The sequence below is a fragment of the Nicotiana tomentosiformis genome, chromosome 2, assembly GCF_000390325.3.
Source record: "Nicotiana tomentosiformis chromosome 2, ASM39032v3, whole genome shotgun sequence".
NCBI classification, from domain to species: Eukaryota; Viridiplantae; Streptophyta; class Magnoliopsida; order Solanales; family Solanaceae; genus Nicotiana; species Nicotiana tomentosiformis.
Window position 1 is genome coordinate 76,615,661 of NC_090813.1, and position 21,090 is coordinate 76,636,750.

General features: G+C 39.4%; 1 protein-coding gene across 1 annotated transcript; it reads right to left on the bottom strand.

Annotated features, from left to right (window-relative positions):
• Positions 1-1,548: 1,548 nt before the first annotated feature.
• Positions 1,549-3,762, bottom strand: LOC138905103 (uncharacterized). Its single transcript, XM_070193606.1, has 4 exons — positions 3,673-3,762; positions 3,013-3,627; positions 2,700-2,849; positions 1,549-2,421 (listed from the first exon to the last, which is right to left on the bottom strand). The coding sequence occupies exons 1-4, from the start codon at positions 3,760-3,762 to the stop codon at positions 1,549-1,551; spliced, it is 1,728 nt and encodes a 575-aa protein (XP_070049707.1).
• Between the last annotated feature and the right edge of the window lie 17,328 nt (positions 3,763-21,090).

Here is a 21,090-nt window from a genome sequence, read left to right on the forward strand (position 1 = left end):
AGCCACTGATTTTTATTTCTTGTACCCCATGAAATTAGACACGATCCTAGAAAATGTGCCATGCTAGAAGTGCTTTTTCTATCCGCCCGATAATCGGCATAATCAACGTCAGCATACCCAATCAAGTTGAAATTATTTCCTGAAGGGTAGTAGAGAACCAGGTCCTGCCTTCCTTTGAGATACCTTAGAATTCTCTTGGTGGCCTTTAGATGAGATTCCTTTGGATTAGATTAAAACCTAACACATAATCCTACACTGAATGCGATATCTGGTCTGCTTACTGTGAGATACAAGAGTGACCCAATAATACCTCTGTACATGGTCTCGTTCATAGGAGAACCAGGTTCATCTATGTCCAGACGAGTGGCAGTGGCAATAGGAGTATCAATGATCTTTGAACTTTCCCTCTCAAATCTCTTTAGAAGCTCTTTGATGTACTTCTGCTGACTTATCATTGTGCCCTTAGGAGTTTCCTTAACTTGCAGACCCAAGAAGAAATTCAATTCTCCCATCATGCTCATTGCAAACTCACTTCCCATGAGCTTTATAAACTCTTCACACAAAGAATCGTTTGTTGTACCAAAGATGATGTCATCAACATAGACTTGCACAATGAGCAGGTTCCTTCCCCATTTCTTAAGAAATGGGGCGGTGTTGATTTTTCCTCTTGTAAAGCCATTTTCTAGGAGGAATTTGGACAACCTTTCATACTATGCACGAGGAGCCTGCTTCAGCCCGTATAAAGCCTTGTCAAGTTTGAATACATGCTCAGGATGCTCATGATATTCGAAGCTAGGTGGTTGTTTGACGAAGACATCTTCTTTGAGATATCCATTCAGAAATGCACTTTTGATATCCATTTGGAACAATTTGAATTCCATATGAGATAAAAAGTTAATGAGGATTTTGATGGCTTCCATTCGAGCAACCAGAGCAAATGTTTTATCATAGTCGATCCCTTTCTCTTGATTATAGCCTTGAACTACTAACCTTGCCTTGTTCCTTATTGTGTTTCCAAACTCATCGATTTTGTTTCTGAATACCCACCTAGTTCCTATAACAGTTCTGTCAGCAGGTCGAGAAACCAGGTGCCATATGTTGTTCCTCTCAAATTGATGGAGTTCATCTTACATAGCAGTAATCCAATCAACATCTTTCAATGCTTCCTTAATATTTTTGGTCTCAATTTAATAGAGAAAGGCTGAGAAGGCAAGTGAGTTTCTTGACTTTGATCTAGTTTGAATCCCTGAGTCAAGAGGAGTGATCACATTTTGAAGAGGGTGTGAACTTTTGTGCTTCCAGTTAGACACTTGAATCCCATTGTGAGAGGATCCAGGTTCTTCTGAATGTGATCCATTGTTGACATGAGTCCCACTTCTCAGCTTCAACAACTCTGTTCTCAGCTTCAGTTGTTGTGATTGAGGGACCAGGTTCCTCTACATCAGTTGGAGATACAGCCGCACCATCTTCATTTGATTCCTTGACGTGACTCATCGTGTAAGCTTTTCCATTTTCCATATCAATGACTTCACCGGCAGTTGTTGATTGCTATCTGTCTTGATCAATTTTATCATGCGAATCTTTCCCACATAGGTGGTGTGATTCATTAAAGATCACATGTATTCTTTCCTCAACACATTGAGTTCTTTTGTTGTAGACTTTGTAGGCTTTGCTTTGTGATGAATAGCCAAGAAAGATTCCTTCATCACTTTTGGCATCAAATTTTCCAAGTGCTTCCTTACCATTGTTGAGGACAAAACATTTGCACCCAAATGTCCTTAAATGTGTTAGCTTTGGTTTTCTCCCATTCAGAAGTTCATACGAGGTTTTGTTCAAGAGGGACCTGATCATGCACATGTTCACCAAGTAGCATGCAGTGTTAACTGCTTCTACCCAAAAATATTTTACAACTCCACTGTCAATCAGCATTGTCCTTGCCATGTCTTCAAAAGTCCTATTTTTCCTCTCCACAACACCATTTTGTTGAGGTGATCTTGGAGCTGAAAAATTATGACTTATGCCATTTTCAGCACATAATTCATCGAATTTTGTATTATCGAACTCTGTTCCATGATCAGATCTTATACACACAACATTATGGCTCATTTTAACTTGGATCTTCTTCACAAAAGTAGAAAACACTGGAAAAGTTTCATCCTTGGTTCTGAGGAACAAGGTCCAGGTGAATCTAGAATAGTCATCCACTATAACAAAAATGTACTTCTTTCCTCTTCTACTTGGCACCCTAATAGGTCCACACAGGCTTGAAGGAGGACCTGGCTTGAAGGAGGACCTGGCTTTCTTTCCTTTTACACATGCATCACACACCTTGTGATCTTTGAAGCTTGACTTAGGCAGGCGACGAACCAGGTCCTTCTTGATTAATTTATTCAGCAACGTAAAACTGCATGACCCAATCTTCTATGCCATAGTTCAGCATCATCATCAATAACACTCAGACATGTGAGATCCCCATTTTTCAAGGACTCAAAATCAGCAACATAAATGTTTTTGTATCTTTTTGCCATCAGGACCACTTCACTAGTCACAAGATTTGTGACTGTGCAGATTTTTGACACAAATTCCACTTTGTTTCCTTTGTCGCAGATTTGGGAAATGCTCAGTAGGCTATATTTCAAGCCATTCACATAATACACATTTTCAATTTTGTGGGTGAGTGTCTTCCCAATTCTTCCTACTCCCAGAATGTATCCCTTTTTGTCATTGCCAAAGGACACACTCCCTCCTTGTAAGTCTTTGAGTGAAAGGAAATCATCGATGCTTCCAGTCATATGCTTGGAACAACCACTATCCATGTACCATTTTTGGCTGCTTCCTTTCACTGCTTCCTACGCAAGAGAATAAATGATTAGACTTAGGAACCCAAACAAGTTTGGGTCTCTTGTAGTGAGGAAAAATGTGAATTAAACTTCTTTTTGTTCAGGCAGGCAATACACATTTTTTTAATAGAGGGACCAGGTTCCTTAGCAGTAGTTACATTTTCACAAACACCTTGTTTTTCTGTTGGTACTGAAATCTATCCTTACAATTTTCTTTAAAGTGTCCAATGTTGCCACAGTGAGTGCAAAGCCAGTAGGGAATCTTTTCTTTTTGGAATCCGACTCCCTGCCTGTTCCCACCCTTGCTTGCATATATGGCAGTAATTGTATCAGAGGACCAGGTCCACTTTAGAGATTTTTCTAGGTCATTTTTAACTCTGCCTAGATCTTCTTGAAGTTGAATGTTTCTTTTAAGTTCTGTACACAGACTAGATTTCAAATATTTGAGTTCATTTTCAAGCTTAATATATGCCTCACTTGCAACTTCATTTTCCTTTTGGATAATCCCAAAACTATTTCCTCTTTTTAATTCCTCTATTGTTTCTTTTATGTCCATGACTACTATCAACAAATCATCTCTCTCATTTTCTACGTCTTCAACCTTTTCAATCAGAACATTCTTTTCTTTCATTAGATCCTCGATGGTTTCTTTTAGGTCAGCCACTACGATTACCATATCATCTCTCTCATTTTCTACCTCTCCTAGGTCCATAGTTAAAGCATTTTTATTATTTATAAGATTATGATAAGCATCAATTAAAACATTTGCCAAAGATATAAGCTTTTTCTAAGAGTAAGACTTCAGATTTCCTTGAACGTCAAGAAATTTTACCTCATCATCATCATTATCTTCATCATCGTCAGATTTTGCCATCAGGGCAAAGATAGAGTCATATTCAGATGCTTCACTTTCAACTGCCATCATGGAGGTATCACCTTATGCATCATCTTCTCTATATTCCCTGGACGAATCTCCCCATGTAGCAAGATCTTGTTTCACAACATTGTCAGCGACTTCTTTTCTCTTGAATCTTTTGTCAAGAGTCGGGTTCCTCTTGACTACTTTGTTTGTGTTGTGCTTGCACTGGTCTTGCTTGAGGAGATGACAATCCTTGATAAAGTGTCCTGGCTTTCCACATTTATGACAGAAATCATACCCTCTTGGCTTGCTGGAGCTGTCCCTTTTTGGAATACCTTCATTCTTATGAACCATTTTCTGAAATCACTTTGTCAGGTAAGTGATCTCGTCCAATTTCACAGGGAGATATAGATGGGAGTTAGTAGTATATATCGCAGTGTGAGAATTTGAATATCTAAGTTTACTCTTCCACAAAATGGGGTTGTTTTAAAGTCTAATTTAAAACTACAATTGCAAGTTCGGAAATAAAACTAAGAGATTATTTTTGTTGTTTTTCAAATGTTGTAAAAAGTCTAGGGCTATGACCTTCACCTAGGTGTTTGTCTAATGGGATATAAACCTTAATGCTTATTTTATTTATCGAGGTGTATTATAGCTATCAATACTCAATTATCCACTCAATACCTCTCCGTCAGAGAGTTATTTTGCCCAATTTGGCTTTCTCAAGTCCAAATTGGTATTGAACAAAATGGTTGATAAAAGCTCAAGTCGGGTTATTGTTATCTCTAGGTTGAACCCTTTAATTGGGATTATCAATCTCTCGATTGATCCAATTTCTTGTTAGCCAAGTTTTCCTAGACTAAGTATCTCTTTCTCAAGTAGAGACCAAGTCAAATAGGTATGAACTAATGTTTGCAACCACTAATTCCACAAATAAAAGCAAGAACATGGCAAAATAATAAACATCCAACCATAAACAAGCATTAGATCAAATACCCATTAAGTTTACACACAAGGGTTGGGTCACAACCCTAGTAAAAATCTAGCTACTCATGCTTGAAATGGAAGAAATAGAAGAAGAAATGATAATTAAACTCATATTGCAAGATCAAAAGTTGATGTCAAAAGTTAAAAATGTAAAACTCGTCTATTTATACAGGACTAGAAATGACAAAACTGCCCTTCGGGAGGTTCTGCGGCCGCACAATTCCATGTGCGTTATGCACTTTTCTTCAATTTTTCAGGATTGGAAGTCTGCGGCCACCTAATTCTGATCTGCGGTTGCGATACACTCTTTCTACGGTCCGCACTTTTACATGTACGGCCGCACCTTGTCTTCTGCGGTTCGCACTTTCACATGTGCGGCCACACCTTGCTCTTCTGCGGTCCGCACTTTCACATGTGCGGCCGCACCTTGCTCTTCTGCGGTCCGCACTTTTACATCTGCGACCGCATAATTATTATGCGGTCCGCACTTCTGGGGGACTTGTAATGCACCTTATTTGAACTTTGCTCTACTTAGATTTTGCAGCCGCACTATGCACCAAACTCTGATGGTTTTTCCTTCATAACCCGCGGCCGCAGATGATATTCTGCGGTCCGCACTTCTGAGCTTCTGTGCCTTTTATGTCCTTAAGTTCAGATTACTCCTTTTTGAGTTGGATTTTATCTCGGGAGTTCATCTTCCAATATTTTTGCAATTAAGCACATTTCATTAGTTTTTAGAACACAATTAAACGCTTTTGGACTGAAACAAAAGCTAAAAGGGGCTAATAATTAGTCAAAATCCCCACTTATCAACTCCCCCAAACTTAAGTTTTTGCTTGTCCTCAAGCAAAAAAGTAGTTCCCATCTCCACAAGTTAAGAGCCATTCCATCTAATCAAACGTGAGTCATTCACACATCAATTGGGACCAACAATTACCCACTCAACTTATGAATTATCAACAAGGCAACAAGTTAAACTTTCATGCACAAATAGTTCTAATGTGACACTTGAGCATCAAGACTTGACTTTATTCATCAAGGAAGCTTGCTCTTTCATGTAGGTTATTGCGGATCCCAAACTCCTCCTTCTCTACTCTCTGTTTGCCTATCTCGCTTAAGAATTTAGCTCTCAACCCAAAGATTTGCGAAAGGTTCTCTCATCTCTCTCAAAAGAATATCGCAAGTACAACTTTAAGTACCATAGGCTTGATCCTCATGTAGATCACCACTAATGAAAGCTCACTCGACTTGAAATCACGTAGGGCTTTTTCGGAATGCAATGAAGGCTTTTGGACTAAGGTTGGATATGCTATGATAGAACCGGTCCATCTTTCCTTAAGCACTCCTATTTCTTTTCTAGGCTCATGCTTTGCCAACTCTTTGAGGCATTTTATTTTATTTGGGGGAACTAGAGAGATTTAACATCACTCTTTCTTGATCATGATATTCATTTCCTCCATCTTTTGATTACTCCATGCTTTGCATCATTACTTTTCTTTGAATCCCATCAACTCTTCAACCTATTCACTTTCTTTTTGCACTTTCCTTTTTGTTCTTTCCTTTTCTTGTCTTTCCTTATCATCATTTATTTTCGTACCTTGATACCTCTTTCAAGTTCCTCGTCTCTCCCCCAAACATAAATTTTTAGCCAACTGTTTCACAAGAGTGTTAAGGAAAGTTTGGGAGCCAAGAAAGGGTCACGACAAAACGGGTAAAGGCTTGTAACGTGGTTGTCAAATGAGAAGGGTTTTAGGCTCAAATAGTTTGACTAGGGATTACATCATTAATGGGCAATGGAAAAATTCAAGCGGGTCAAGGAGAGCCTACAATCGCTTCTCAAGCCAAGCAAAACTTAAAATTTCGCCTAGAAACACATTCGGGCCAAGTTCTAGACCATTCGCATGGGTACTTGGACTTGCAACAAAAACATTTCACCTCTCACGCAGTTGGATTGTTAAATAGGATAGAGTCGAGGGCCCACAACGACCATATTCAAGATTTAAAATCACTATGGTTCGATTAAACCACTCGATGATTGCCTAAGTCAATACAAGAGTCACAAAGTCACTAACTAGAGCTATTTATTTCCAAAAATCTTGTTTTTAACCATACACACGTAGTTAAGTGTGTTGGTACCAAGTGAAGCATGTTTGACTCTTCGAGCATGACTCAATTAGGTCTTTTTATTAATTACTACTACTATTATTACCTAAACACCAAAACGGACGCAGTCCCTTAAGAAGGTTGTCACGCCATCCATCGTTGGGAAGAGTCAGCCGGTTCACACAAAAATCACCGTTGGAAAGAACCATGGCATTAAGAAAACCAAAGGCTTATTAACCACTAAAATATAAAAAAAAGCTACTAATTCAAAAAGAAAACAAACATAAAGATAAAGAAGCTATAAAGCAAGAATCTATTGAAAGCGCAATGAATATACATAATGAGAGATAAGAGATAATATAAATATAATGATAAATAAGAAGAAAATAGTAATAAGTTAATTACAGGACAAATGTCTCATAGTTATCAAAATACAGAATTATCAAAATCTGTCAAAGAAACTCCACCCCCACCCCCGAATAAAAATAAGCATTGTCCCCAATGCTTAACAAAATAAGAGTAAAAGAATGGTGAGAGTGAAGAAAACTATGTATGGCTCTGTGGCCATCTCTGTGTCCTTAGCAGTGGCACCGACCTCAGCCTCATCCAATTGGATCTCATCATCCTCAAGTCCGGGAGTGGCTGGGTTGGTAAACATCTGATGGACTACCTCGACTGTGTCAGCAACAATGTATGGCTCCTAAGACCGGCCAGCTGGTGCTGTAGATGATGTATGATCTGGGCCTGGGTGGTGCGGGTCTATCAACATATCAAATAGAATGTCTCCGGCTGCTGCAATCTTGGTAACCTGTCGCCGGATCATGTCCTTTGACTTCTTAGAGGCCTTCGACTTCTGCATCTTCTTCACTTGCTTTCCCAGCTCTTCTATCACTGACCCATGCTATACCAGAGTGGCCATAATTGTGTTCTGATTATCCAAGAGCTTCTTCAAGGTTTCTTCAACTGTGGGGGGGGGGGAATCTGGGGTGCCAGAATAGATGACTGTGCTGCAACATTATAGGATATGTCAGACAACTTTGCAGTAGTTGTCTACATCAAGTTGTTGAGGCTCGCCAGTGTTTAAGAGACTCGCAGCGCAGAGAGTGGAGCAGAAGGCATAGGCACCAACTTTAAAGCCGAGATGGAAGGCACTGAGGCTGAAGGTGGAGGCATGGAAGCTGCACTAGCTGAAGGCTCTGTTGAAGTGGAAGGCATATTTGCTGACTCTACAGCTACCACCGATGGCTCATCATACTGGCCTACGGTAGTAGTCGGCTGACCCTTTATTTTCGGGTCCTGTTGACCGACATCGCAACACCCACATTGATCGGGTACCCGACCATAATGGAGGCGACTAGAACTGCCCATGGAATAGGTAGATTTTTTTCATTTTGGCACGGGTATTGTCTATTATATATGAAGGTTTTCCATCCCTTAGACTCGAAGTTTAGGCTATTCCGCTTAATAGGAACCCCTATTATGATCCATGGTAGTGGCGGCCCCGGGGCTGCAAGAATCTCAACTAGTCGTGGTCGAACTGCATCACCCATCGCCAACTTCTCCAAGTACTGTGCAGGCTCCACATCCTCAAACCCCAAGTAGGAGTTCAGTGTGTGCTGGTCAAACCGCACCTTCAGATTCCTCACTTTTGTCACTTTGGTCCCTTCCTTTATGTGCGCCACATTGGCATAGAACTCCCGGACCAGATACTTCTTGGCGTCCACTACACTCTAGATGAACCACATCGACCCCTTCCGCTCTCGGAACTGTCTCAATACTGCTGGATTATACTTGTCAAGATCTTTAAGTTGGAACTGTCACTCAAGAGTGAGCGATCTCAGCGGCCACCATCCACGGAAGCTAGTGAAATCAGCTAGACTGACGAAACGGTCCTCCCAGACCTCTTCTTCTTCGACCTCTCAAGGCCGGCAACTGTAGTATCACCCCTCGGCCATCATCTGAAATATCATAAACAGTAGTCGCTGGTGCCTTAAGGACAGGTATAAAGGAGGGATCCGAAGCCTGATTGGCACTCTCCGAACCCTCGGAGGTTCTATGTGATGTGTAAGGCTCGTCCCAGAGTTGGTACCTCTCTGGTGGCTTTGATTGGACAGTCGGCTGCTCTTGAGCTGAGTTGCCCTCTGATGCTTCCCTAGATGGGGAATAAGAACTGGATTCAGAGGGCTCCGTATTTCTTCCTCGGCCGACTGTAGCCTTCTTTGCGATTATCTTTTGGAGGGCGAGGGGTAAAGTACTTTTGCCTTGGCCTCTGGAAGGTTCACCCCTCCCATTTGGCGTATCTCCTAGGCCTCGAGATCTCACCATTTTCTGTGACAAGCAACAACATGAGTCAATTGTAAGTCAAGTGCAACAGATAGTGAACATATAGAGTAAAACATATTTGCAAGGTGGGGAAGTGCGGCCGCAGGCTGGACTGTGTGAATCGCACAATTTGATCTTGCAGCCGCAGAATTGGATCTGCAGTCCGCACAATTATTAGTGCGACCGCAGATTTGGAGTGCGGTCCGCACTTTTATTATCACGGCCACACATCAGACTTATTAACATGTCAACTCTCAGAAGACAGAGATTGGGCTATTTTGTGGCCGCACTCATCCTTGACTATAGAACCCTGCGGTACACACTATTTCAGAAGACAGAGATGGGATTTCTGCGGTACGCACTATTTCAAGTGCGGCTGCAGAATCATCCTTGACTATAGAACCCTAATCTCAACTTCTGCGGACAACACAATTTCTTGTGCGGCCGTAGATTTCAAAACAATTACGAGCCGACTTTCTAGGGTTGTTCAATGTTTGCACAAATTCGTCATGGTATTAACAATTAAGCATGAAAATAAATTCACCCATTCCCCATAGAGCAATTATCAGTTGACCCACTACAGTTTAAACCCTGCATGGTTGTAACATTGAAATCTATTGACAAATGGCCTAAAACTACCTAACAAATTATAAATTAAACTAATAATTGAAAATTTCTATAAGTAATTAAAGCATACCAGATATGAAGTAGTGCAAATGAGTGAACACAGATGTGGATTGAGTGTGGCAGATGATTGAACAAACTATTTCAATAATTTAGACTTTTGAGTGCTCAGAGAGGGGAAAAATGTACAGTAGCCCTAGGTTCACTATTTATACAGACGGTCTGACTAAGAGGGACAAAGTGATGAGTGCGGCCGCAGAATTCCTTCTACGGTCCGCACACTATTACCTGGGGCTCAAAAGCCTTTGTTGATCTGCGGTCCACAGAATGTATGGTGCGACTACAGATATTTGCTGCGGACTGCATATTTTTATGTGCGGCCGCACTTTGGCCATTTCTCTGAAAAACCAAACTTCAGAGAGTTTGCATTTTCCCTTTCCAATTTGTGCAGTCCGCACTACAATTGTGCGGCCACAGTTCCCTGCTGTTGTAGCAACCTAAATTGTGCAGTCTGCACAATACACATGCGATCCGCACTTTTCTCCACACTTAGCCAATTTTCTGGGCACAGTTCCAGTAAAGTACACTTATCTCTGCAACACACTTCAAATCCAGTTAGCACAAAAATAATACCTATCTACAAAAGAAGAAAAGAAAAAAAGAAAAGAAAACATGAGTTGCTTCCCAAGAAGCGCCTGATTTAACATCACGACAGAACGCAAATTACTATCATTTCAAATGAATAACTGCCACCATGTGGCCATCATTAACTTGTCCCAAATAATGCTTCACCCGGTGACCATTGACTCGGAATACCTGATCATTTTTGTTCTTTAGCTTTCCGGGAAACATCTTCAATCATGAGTTGAACAACAAAACAAGATCGCCCACCTTGAGCTCCTTATTTCGAATGTATTTGTCATGAAGGTACTTCATCTTCTCTTTGTACAAGGATGAACTTGCATAGGCATGGTACTGAAACTCATCCAATTCATTCAAATGTGCAACCCGCAAGTTAGCGGCTACATCCTAATCAAGATTCAATTTCTTTAAAGCCCACAAGGCTTTGTGCTCAAGCTCCATCGAAAGATGATAAGCTTTAATGAACACCAAACGGTATGGAGACATACCGATAGGTGTTTTGAAAGCAGTCTGATAAGCGCATAATGTATTATCATGCTTCTTTGACCAATCCGTCCGGTTAGCATTCACTGTTTTGAACAAAATACTATTTATATCCAATTTGGAGACTTCCACTTGACCACTAGCTTGTGCATGATAGGGAGTCGTAACTTTGTGAGTGACACCATACGTGCTAAGCAAAGTGTCAAAAGTCTTATTGCAAAATGTGACCCCCCATCGCTTATGATAGCCTGTGGAGTACCAAATCTTGTAAAAATATTCTTCTTCAAGAACACCACCACACTCCTCGCTTTATTGTTAGGTAGAGAAATAGCCTCAACCCATTTAGACACATAATCAACCGCGACCAAGATGTACGTGTTTCAACAAGAACTTACAAAATGACCCATGAAGTCAATACCCCACACATCAAAGTTACCAATCTTCAAAATGGTAGTAAGAGGAATTTCATTCTTCTTCGAGATTCCACCAGCCCGTTGGAATTCATCACATCGCTTCGCTATATCACTTGCATCTTTTCAAAGAGTGGTCCAATAGAAATCACAACTTAGCAATTTGGCCGCCGTTCTTGCTCCGCAACGGTGACCACCATAAGGCAAAGAATGGAAAGCCTCAAGAATAACATTTTGCTCTTAGTCCGGTACACATCTTCTAATTACCCCATCCGTGAAAATCCGAAAACAGTATGGCTCGTCCCGATAATAATCTTGACAATCCCGTTTGAGTTTCTTCCTTTGATTTGAAGAGAACTCATCCGGAATAATTCCACACATAAGGAAGTTTGCTTGATCCACGAACCATGGCACCTCCTTCATTGAAATAGCCAAGAGTTGCTCATCGGGGAAGGAGTCATTGATTTCAAGGCCATCATGCGGCCTCCCCTCCTCCTCCAAATGAGACAAGTGGTCTGCCACTTGATTTTCACTCCCTTTTTGATCTTGGATGTCAATATCAAACTCTTGTAACAATAGAACCCATCTCATCGACCTATCATTTGAATCTTTCTTGCATATAAGATAGCAAAGTGTCGCATGATTTGTGTGAACGATAACCTTTGCACCCATCAAGTATGGGCGGAACTTCTCAATTGCAAACACAATGGCAATGAGCTCTTTCTCTGTAACAGTGTAATTGACTTAGGCATCAGCCATGGTCTTTCTGGTATAGTAGACCAGATGAAAACTCTTGTTGATATGTTGCCCCAAAACTGCTCCAACCGCTACATCACTAGCATCATACATGGGCTCAAAAGGAAAATCCAATTAGGAGTGATGATAATGGGAGTGATTGGCAACTTGAACTTTAGCAATTCAAAGGCTCCCATGCAATCATCATTGAAGTGAAACTTAGTATCTTTCTCTAAGATCTTTCACAATGGGTTCACCACTTTAGAAAAATCCTTTATGAAGCGCCGGTAGAACCCTGCGTGACCCAAGAAACTTCGCACGCCTTTCACCAAAGTTGGAGGTGGAAGTTTAGAAATCACCTCTATATTCGCCTTGTCGACCTCTATGCCATTATTTGAAATCTTGTGGCCAAGGACACTGCCTTCCTCGATCATGAAATGGCATTTCTCCCAATTCAACACCAAGTTTGTTTCTTCATACCTTGCTAATACCCTATCCAAATTTGCCAAACAATTATCAAAGGAATCCCCGACTATCGAGAAGTCATCCATGAAGACTTCAAGGTAGTCCTCTATCATATACGTAAAGATCGCCATCATACACCTTTGAAAAGTAGTCGGTGCATTGCATAAGCCAAATGGCATCCGCTTGAAAGCGAAAGTGTCGTAAGAACAGGTGAAAGTTATTTTCTCTTGATCTTCCGGGGCAATAAGGATTTGGTTGTAGCCCGAATATCCATTTAGAAAGCAATAGAAGGCACGACCGGCCCACCTATCAAGCATTTGGTCAAAGAAGGGGAGTGGAAAATGGTCTTTCCTCGTGGTTTTGTTTAGCTTCCGATAGTCCATACACACTCTCCACCCGGTCACCGTTCTTTTGGGAATCAACTCATTCTTGTCATTGGTGACAAATGTTATGCCCCCCTTCTTAGGGACACATTGCACTGGAGAAGTCCACGAATTGTCGGAAATGGGATAGACAACCCCGACATCTAACCACTTGATGATCTCCTTTTTTACCACGTCTTGCATGGCTTCATTTAGTCTCCTCTAATGTTCAATGGATGGTTTGGCATCTTCCTCCAAGTTAATATTGTACATGCAAAATGCGGGGCTTATTCCCCGAATATCCGCCAAAGTCCACCCAATAGCCTTCTTCCTCTTGTGGAGCACCGCCAATGTAGAGTCAACTTGCACGTTAGTCAAACAAGAGAAAAGAATAACCAGTAAAGTAGAACAAGGACCAAGAAATTCATACCTAAGATGTAGAGGCAGTGACTTCAACTCCAAGGTAGGAGGCTCTTCAATTGAAAGCTTTGTAGGAGGAGCTTTCCTATTTTGAAGATCCAAGGAAAGTTTTCGGGGTGCATAGTTGTACGATCCCATTCCTTGCAAAGAATTCGCACATTCCATGAAGCCATCCATCCTGTCATCATCAAAGTTGAGCAAGACGACCTCCAACATATTTCCCACATTAACCGTGGCACTTGTATCATCAATAACCATATCGGTCACCAAGTCCACGAAAGAACACACTTCATTGCAATTTGGTTGCCGCATAGATTTGCACACGTGGAACACCACCTTTTCATCACCCACCCGAAAATGAGTTCTCCGGCTTCCACATAACAAGAGCCTTCCCCGTAGCAAGTAAATGTCTATCAAGAATAATCGGCACCTCATAGTCCACTTCACAATCAACAATAACAAAATCCGCTGGGATAATAAACTTATCAACAAGAACCAATACATCTTCAATCACCCCCAATGGTCTCTTCATTGTACGATCGGCCATTTGTAATTTTATAGATGTGGGTCTTGGTTTCTCAATTCCCAAGGTCTTGAAAATCGAATAGGGCATCAAATTTATACTCACCCCAAGATCACAAAGAGCTTTAGTAAACTCGGCACTTCTAATGGTACAAGGGATTGTAAAAGCGTCGGGATCTTCCAATTTAGGAGCCATCGAATGCACAATTGTACACACTTTATGAGTGGCTTTGATAGTTTCAAAATTCATCGACCGTTTCTTTTGTCACCAAGTACTTCATAAACTTTGCATAACCGGGCATTTGCTCCAAGTCTTAAACTAATGGCACATTTATTGAGAGACTCTTCATCATGTCAATGAACTTTTTGAATTGATTCTCGCCATTTTGCTTGGTGAGCCTTTGAGGATATGAAGGAGGTGGCTTAGGCAATGGTACCTTAGCCTTTTGCACAACCGGTTTCGGTATGTCAATAACATGATCCCTAGACGGGTTCACTTCCTCTTGAGTCTCTTCTACAGTGTCATCAATAACAATCTGCACTTTATTATTTACTTGCACCACATTGTTCGGGATCTCCTCTTCTTCTACCACTTTCTCATCATCCATAAGTTGCATTTGACTTGAGGTGGGTGCATTCCCACCTCTTCCACTTCTTGTACTAATGTCCATGGCATGCCCCGTATTGTTCCCATCTTTTGGGTTCACCACAGTGTCACTTGGTAGTGCCCCCTTAGGACGAGAATTTAAAGCTCGAGAGATTTGTCCCATTTGCACTTCTAAGTTACATATCGATGTGTTGTGTGAAGCAAGTTGAGCATCAGAATCGGCATTCTTATCCATCATTTGCTTGAACATGTTCTCAATACGGCCCATTTCATTATTGGAAGAACTAGGACCATAGGAAGGATAAGGAAGTGGGTTGCTCGATTGTTGATACATCGGGGGCCTTTGAAAACCCAACCCCCGATTTCCTTGATTGTTATTCCACCCGCCTTGTTTGTTGCCTCCCTCATTGCCTTGGTTATTGTTGTTATACCAATTCCCTTGATTATTGCTTCCACACCAATTGCTTTGATTGTTTTCACCACTCCAATTACCTTGGTTGTGAGAATTCCAATTGCCTTGATTATTTTGAGGTCTCCATTGTTGTTGTCTAGGGCCTTGGTAGTTGTTTCTTTGCCTTGAAAGTTATTCACATATTGGACCTCCTCTTCTTGGTCATTGTAAGATTCATGTTGATCAAATCCACTATCATCTTGCATAAAATTCTCCACTTTTTGTTGCGCTTGTGGACTTCTTGTTCTTCGCTTGTTCACCATCATGCTTGTCTCGAGTTTTACACTTGTTGAAGTTGAGCCTTTTCTAGTTGGTTCATGGTAGTGGTCAATTCGGTTATGGCTTGCCCATGGTCATGTAATTCTTTGTGAAGGTGAATCACATTGGGATCACCCTGTGGAAAATTAGCCCGGGATTGCCATGCCGATGAAATATATGCCATCTCATCCAAAATATCATACGCCTCCGCATAAGGTGTAGTCATGAAGTTTCCAACAGCAAGTTGATTTACTACACATTGGTTAGTTGTATTGATCCCCCGATAGAAAGTCTGTTAAATCATGTTCTCCGTAATATCATTGTTAGGGCATTCTTTCATCATTGTTCTATACATTTCCCATATCTCGTGTAGTGATTCATTGGGATCTTGCTTGAATGCTAGAATTTCATCCCGAAGAATAACCATGTGCCAGGGAGAGAAGTACTTAGAAATAAATTTCTCCGCTAATTCATCCCACGTATGAATGGAATGATTTGGCAAACGTTCCAACCAATAAATATTTCCCCCATAGAGAGAAGGAAAAAAGCCTTAGCCTCATAGCATCCTCAGAGACATTTGTTTGTTTACTCCCCCAACACATATCTACGAACCCCTACAAGTGTTTATATGCATTTTGACCCGGTGCACCGGTGAAGAATCCTCATTTTTCGAGCAAAGTGAGCATCACATTGGTTATTTAGAAGTTGCCCACCCTAATACGGGGAGTGACTATAGCACTTGCATACCCTTCATTCAGAAACACCCGGTGTGGAGCCGCTTGTGGTGGAGGTGGGGGTGGAACGGGCACATTATCATGAGGCGGTTGGCCTCGTCTATTGGCTTGAGGTTCAATAGGGACCTCATCCATTTGATCATACTCAACATCCACATCCCCCAAAGGTAAGTTTCTGAGCTTATTGTTTGCCATGATTGCATTTACAATTTCTCAACACGTTAGTAACACGAAAGGAAGAGAAGATATTCCCAAAAACACATCTAAATATATATCTAACACCGTTTTTAGCGCCAAAAATTGATCTCGTCTAATTTCACACCTCAATTCAAGGTTATGAAAATGCTCGATACAATAATAATACCCAACAAGAGTCAGGGTCGAATTCCGCAGGGAGCTATAGATGGGAGTTAGTAGTTATCGTAGCGTGAGAGTTTGAATATCTAAGTTTACTCTTCCACAAAATGGGGTTGTTTTAAAGTCTAATTTAAAACTAAAATTGCAAGTCGAGAAATAAAACTAAGAGATTGTTTTTGTTGTTTGTCAAATGTTGTAAAAAAAACTAGGGTTATGACCTTCATCTACGTGTTTGCCTAATGGGATATAAACCTTAATACTTGTTTTATTGATCGGGGTGTATTATAGCTATCAACACTCAATTACCCACTCAATACCTTTCGGTCAAAGAGTGATTTTGCCCAATTTGGCTTTCTCAAGTCCATATGGGTATTGAATAAAACAGTTGATAAAAGCTCAAGTTTAGTTATTACTATCTTTAGGTTGAACCATTTAATTGGGATTATCAATCTCTCGATTAACCCAATTTCTTGTTAGCCAAGTTTTCCTAGACTAAATCTTTCTTTCTCAAGTATAGCCCAAGTCAAACAGGCATAAACTAATATTTGCAACCATTAATTCCACAAATAAAAGCAAGAACATGGCTAAATAATAAACACCAAACCATAAAAAAACATTATATCAAATACCCATTAAGTTTACACACTAGGGTTGGGTCATAACCCTAGTAAAAATCTAGATACTCATGCTTGAAATGGAAGAAATAGAAGAAGAAATGATAATTAAACTCATATTTCAAGATCAAAATGATAAAATATAAGTTAAAATAGCTCAAAATATGAAAAACTACTAAAATGAGTAAAAGGAAACGGCAAATTTAGCAACTGATGTCAAAAGTTAACTTAAAAATGTGAAACTCGTCTATTTATACATGGTTGGAAATTTCGGACAAAAATGCCATTCGAAAGGTTCTGCCGCCACACAATTTCATGTGCGGTCTGCACTTTTCTTCAATTTGTCAGGATTGAAAGTCTGCAGCCGCATAATTCTAATTTGCGGTCGCAATGCACTCTTTCTTCAGTCCGCACTTTTACATGTGCGGCCGCACCTTACTCTTCTGCGGTCCACACTTTTACATCTGCAGCGGCATAACTCTTCTTCTACGGCCGCACATTTATTGTTTCATGATTGAGAAATCTGGTGATGGCGAGTGTGCCTACATGGGTAACTCAACTACACCTGGAGTTATGGGTAAAGGAAAAATTCTCCTTAAGTTAACTTCTAGAAAAACCTTAGCCTTGAACATTGTTTTGTATGTACTCTTCCTTCGTAAAAACTTAGTTTCTGGTGCGCTTCTCAATAAAGCAGGTCTTAAACTTATTTTTAAATCTGATAAAGTTATTATTTCTCGTGGGGGAGACTTTGTTGGGAAGAGTTACCTTAGTGGGTGTTTCTTTGTACTGAATATCGCTCAAGAGATTACTAATAATGCTAGTACTTCAATTTTGCTTATATTATTGAGTCTATTGATTTGTGGCATGGTAGACTAGGTCATGTTAATATTATTCTATTAAAAGAATTAAAAAAATGGAATTAATTCTCGCAGTTAGTGTTGATAATTTTTCTAAGTGTCCTATTTGTGTAGAAGCAAAACATACCAAAAAGCCTTTTAAGAATGTAACTAGTAGAAAGACAAAATTATTGAACTAGTGCATTAAGACTTAGCTGATTTTAAGAACACTGTTAGTAAGGGTGGAAATAAATACTACATCACCTTTGTAGATGAATTTTCTAGATACACTAAGGTATATCTTCTTAAGTCAAAAGATGAGGCTGAAAGCATGTTTTTGAAATACAAGGCAGAAGTAGAAAATCAATTAGACAGAAAAATCAAAAGACTTAGGTCTGACATGGGTGGTGAATATAGTACTAATACTCTAGAATCCTTTTATCAAAAAAATGGTATTATACATGAGGTTAGTGCTCCCTATAATCCCCAAATAAATGGTGTAGCCGAACGGAAAAATAGATCTCTTAAGGAAAGACAGAATAGCTTAGGAGATACCTGTACTTATTCTGGTTTAACATCCCGGTCCCTATACTCCATAAAGTTTCATTCAGACACATTTACTCGGAGGTGAAAGAGAATTGTTTTGCGATATCGAAAAGGTAAATCTTGGAACTGAACAGTATATGAAGGCAAGTATGAAAAGGAAAGAAAAAGAGCATATGAAGGGAGGGGAGGGGTTAGCGAAAAGAGCACCAAGGAGGAAATTAAGGGAGGATTGCTGGATTGGGGGAAGAAGAAACATGAAGGTAAGGAAAATTTTTTAATAATAAAGTAACAATTACTTAACTTTTTTTCTTTTTAAATTTTATTTTATTTTTTTTCATTTTAAAAAAAAAATCAAATTTATTGTTTACACTTGCTTTATACGCGTGCATTTCACACTTTTTGTCCAACTCAGTAGATTCAATGCCACATAAGCTTTGTCAATGGTCTGAAGTGTTTAGAATAATAGTTTTGATCGAGTAAATGTGTTTGGATAAAACTTTGTGGAATACATGGACCAGGATGTCAAACCGGAACTTTGTGTTTAAAACAGGATGATTTTTCCCCCTGTATGCAAGATATACTCGAGGCCTAATCCAAATCTATTTTTGCTAAAATTATTTCTTTATTTTTTTAGCGTACCAAAAAAATTTTCAAATACATGTAATGTCTGATTTATTACTTTGTAACAGCTATACTTTAAATCGTTGTAATTGCTACTTGAATTCTTGTAACTCCTACTTGAATTATGTAACAACTCTTTTATTTTCATAACCCCCAATTTAATTCTCTTTCTTGTAATAACTCTAGCATCTTATCTATATTAGGAGCTACTTTGTGAAGTTTTCAAATTAAAAAAAAATACCTTCATCTTCTCTTCTACTTCAACCAATTTATGGGCAATTATTTTGTGCAAATTTCAAACTTCCAGCCATGAGTGCACGTGTTTGGAGGTGTTATGGAACCTTGGGGAGTGCCGACCTTAACGATTTGCACCCAGTCGGGCCGAAATCGCTTTCAAGGCAGTGACTTGCCACGACACAGTATTTTTTGATAAGTTATTTTTTTCCTTCTTGTTCTTGGTCAATATTATCTACTTATTTTTCTTAAAATTTGAAAGCGATTTTTTTACATATAATATTGACTAATGGCTAACACTTTGAACAAAACACTTCCTGATCTATCAAAGCTTAGGCCTTTAGATGGAAATAATTATAAGCTTTGGTCCCAGAAACTTTTAATTTTCTTTGAACAATTAAAAGTTGATTACGTTTTGTTTAATGAACCACTTGTTGATATTATTGATGATAGTTCTAATACTGCTACTACTGTTTTTGTTGATAATGTTGCTAAGAAGAAATTTGAAAAGGATAATAAAACTGTTTGAGGGCATCTGCTTAACCATATGACTAACTCTCTCTTTGATTTGTTTATAAATTATAAATCTGCTAAAGTCACGTGGGACAGTTTGGAGAAGAAATATGATGCAGATGATGTGGGAAAAAGGAAGTATGTGATTGGAAAGTGGATTAAGTTTCAGATGCTTGATGATAAGCCGATCATGGAGAAGGTTCACGAGTATGAGAACTTGACTGTTGGTGTTTTGAACGAAGGCATGGAGATGTATGAGATTCTTCAGGATAATGTTCTACTTGAAAAGTTTTCATCTTGTTGGAGTGATTACAAGAATAAACTGAAACATAAGAAGAAAAACGTAACTCTTCAAGAACTGATCAGTCACATAAGGACTGAGGAAGCAAACCGTCTCAAAGATGAGGAGGCTGAACGATTTAAGGATAAGATGAGATCTCTCTCTCTCTCTCTCTCTCTCTTAATTCTTCTAAAGGTAACCTTGTGGAATCTTCTAGTACTTCTGTGAAAGACAAATTTAAAGAAAAACAAACTAAGGACATGTGAAGAAGTAGAATTACTTCAATAAGCCGGACGGTCATATTCAAAAGTTGAAAGGACCTTGCTATGTCTGCGGTAAAATTGGTCACAAGACTTTTCAGTGCAACCAGAGATAAAGACAAAGCTCAAAGCATAAAGGAAAAGCTCCAGTCCAAGCTAACCTTACTGGGGGTGGTGATGTCATTATTGGTGTGGTCATTAAGGTGAACATGGTGGCTAACAAGACTAACTGAATACTGGACACAAGCGCTTCAAAGCACTTGTGCGCCAACAAGGAGTTGTTTCATGAATGAGGAATCTGGTGATGGAGAGTGTACCTACATGGGTAACTCAACTACACCTGAAGTCATGGGTAAAGGAAAAATTCTCCTTAAGTTAACTTCTGGAAAAACCTTAGCCTTGAACATTGTTTTGTATGTACTCTTCCTTCGTAGAAACTTAGTTTCTGGTGTGCTTCTCAACAAAGCATTTCTTAAACTTATTTTTTTAAATTTGATAAAGTTATTATTTCTCGTGGGGGAGACTTTGTTGGGAAGAGTTACCTTAGTGGGGGGTTATTTGTACTGAATATCGCTCAAGAGATACTAATAATGCTAGTACTTTAATTATGCTTATATTATTTAGTCTATTGATTTGTGGCATGGTAGACTAGGTCATGTTAATATTATTCTATAAAAAAGAATTAAAAAAATACAATTAATTCCCGCATTTAGTGCAAATAATTTTTTTAAGTGTCCTGTTTGTGTAGAAGCAAAACATACCAAAAAGCCTATTAAGAATGTAACTAGTAGAAAGACAGAATTGTTGAACTAGTGCATTCAGACTTAGCTGATTTCAAAAACACTGTTAGTAAGAGTAAAAATAAATAATACATCACCTTTGTAGATGAATTTTCTAGATACACTAAGGTATATCTTCTTAAGTCAAAAGATGAGGCTAAAAGCATATTTTTTGAAATACAAGGCAGAAGTAGAAAATCAATTAGACAGAAAAATCAAAAGACTT

What these genes read in the sequence shown, in the direction of transcription:
- LOC138905103 (XM_070193606.1), bottom strand. Translation starts at nt 3,762, where the DNA reads ATGGCAGTTGAAAGTGAAGCATCTGAATATGACTCTATCTTTGCCCTG. An exon ending in AGTACCAACAGAAAAACAAG is followed by an intron (nt 2,850 to 3,012) that starts GTGTTTGTGAAA and finishes TCTCTTGCGTAG; the next exon opens with GAAGCAGTGAAAGGAAGCAG. An exon ending in AAAAGGGATACATTCTGGGA is followed by an intron (nt 2,422 to 2,699) that starts GTAGGAAGAATT and finishes ACTATGGCATAG; the next exon opens with AAGATTGGGTCATGCAGTTT.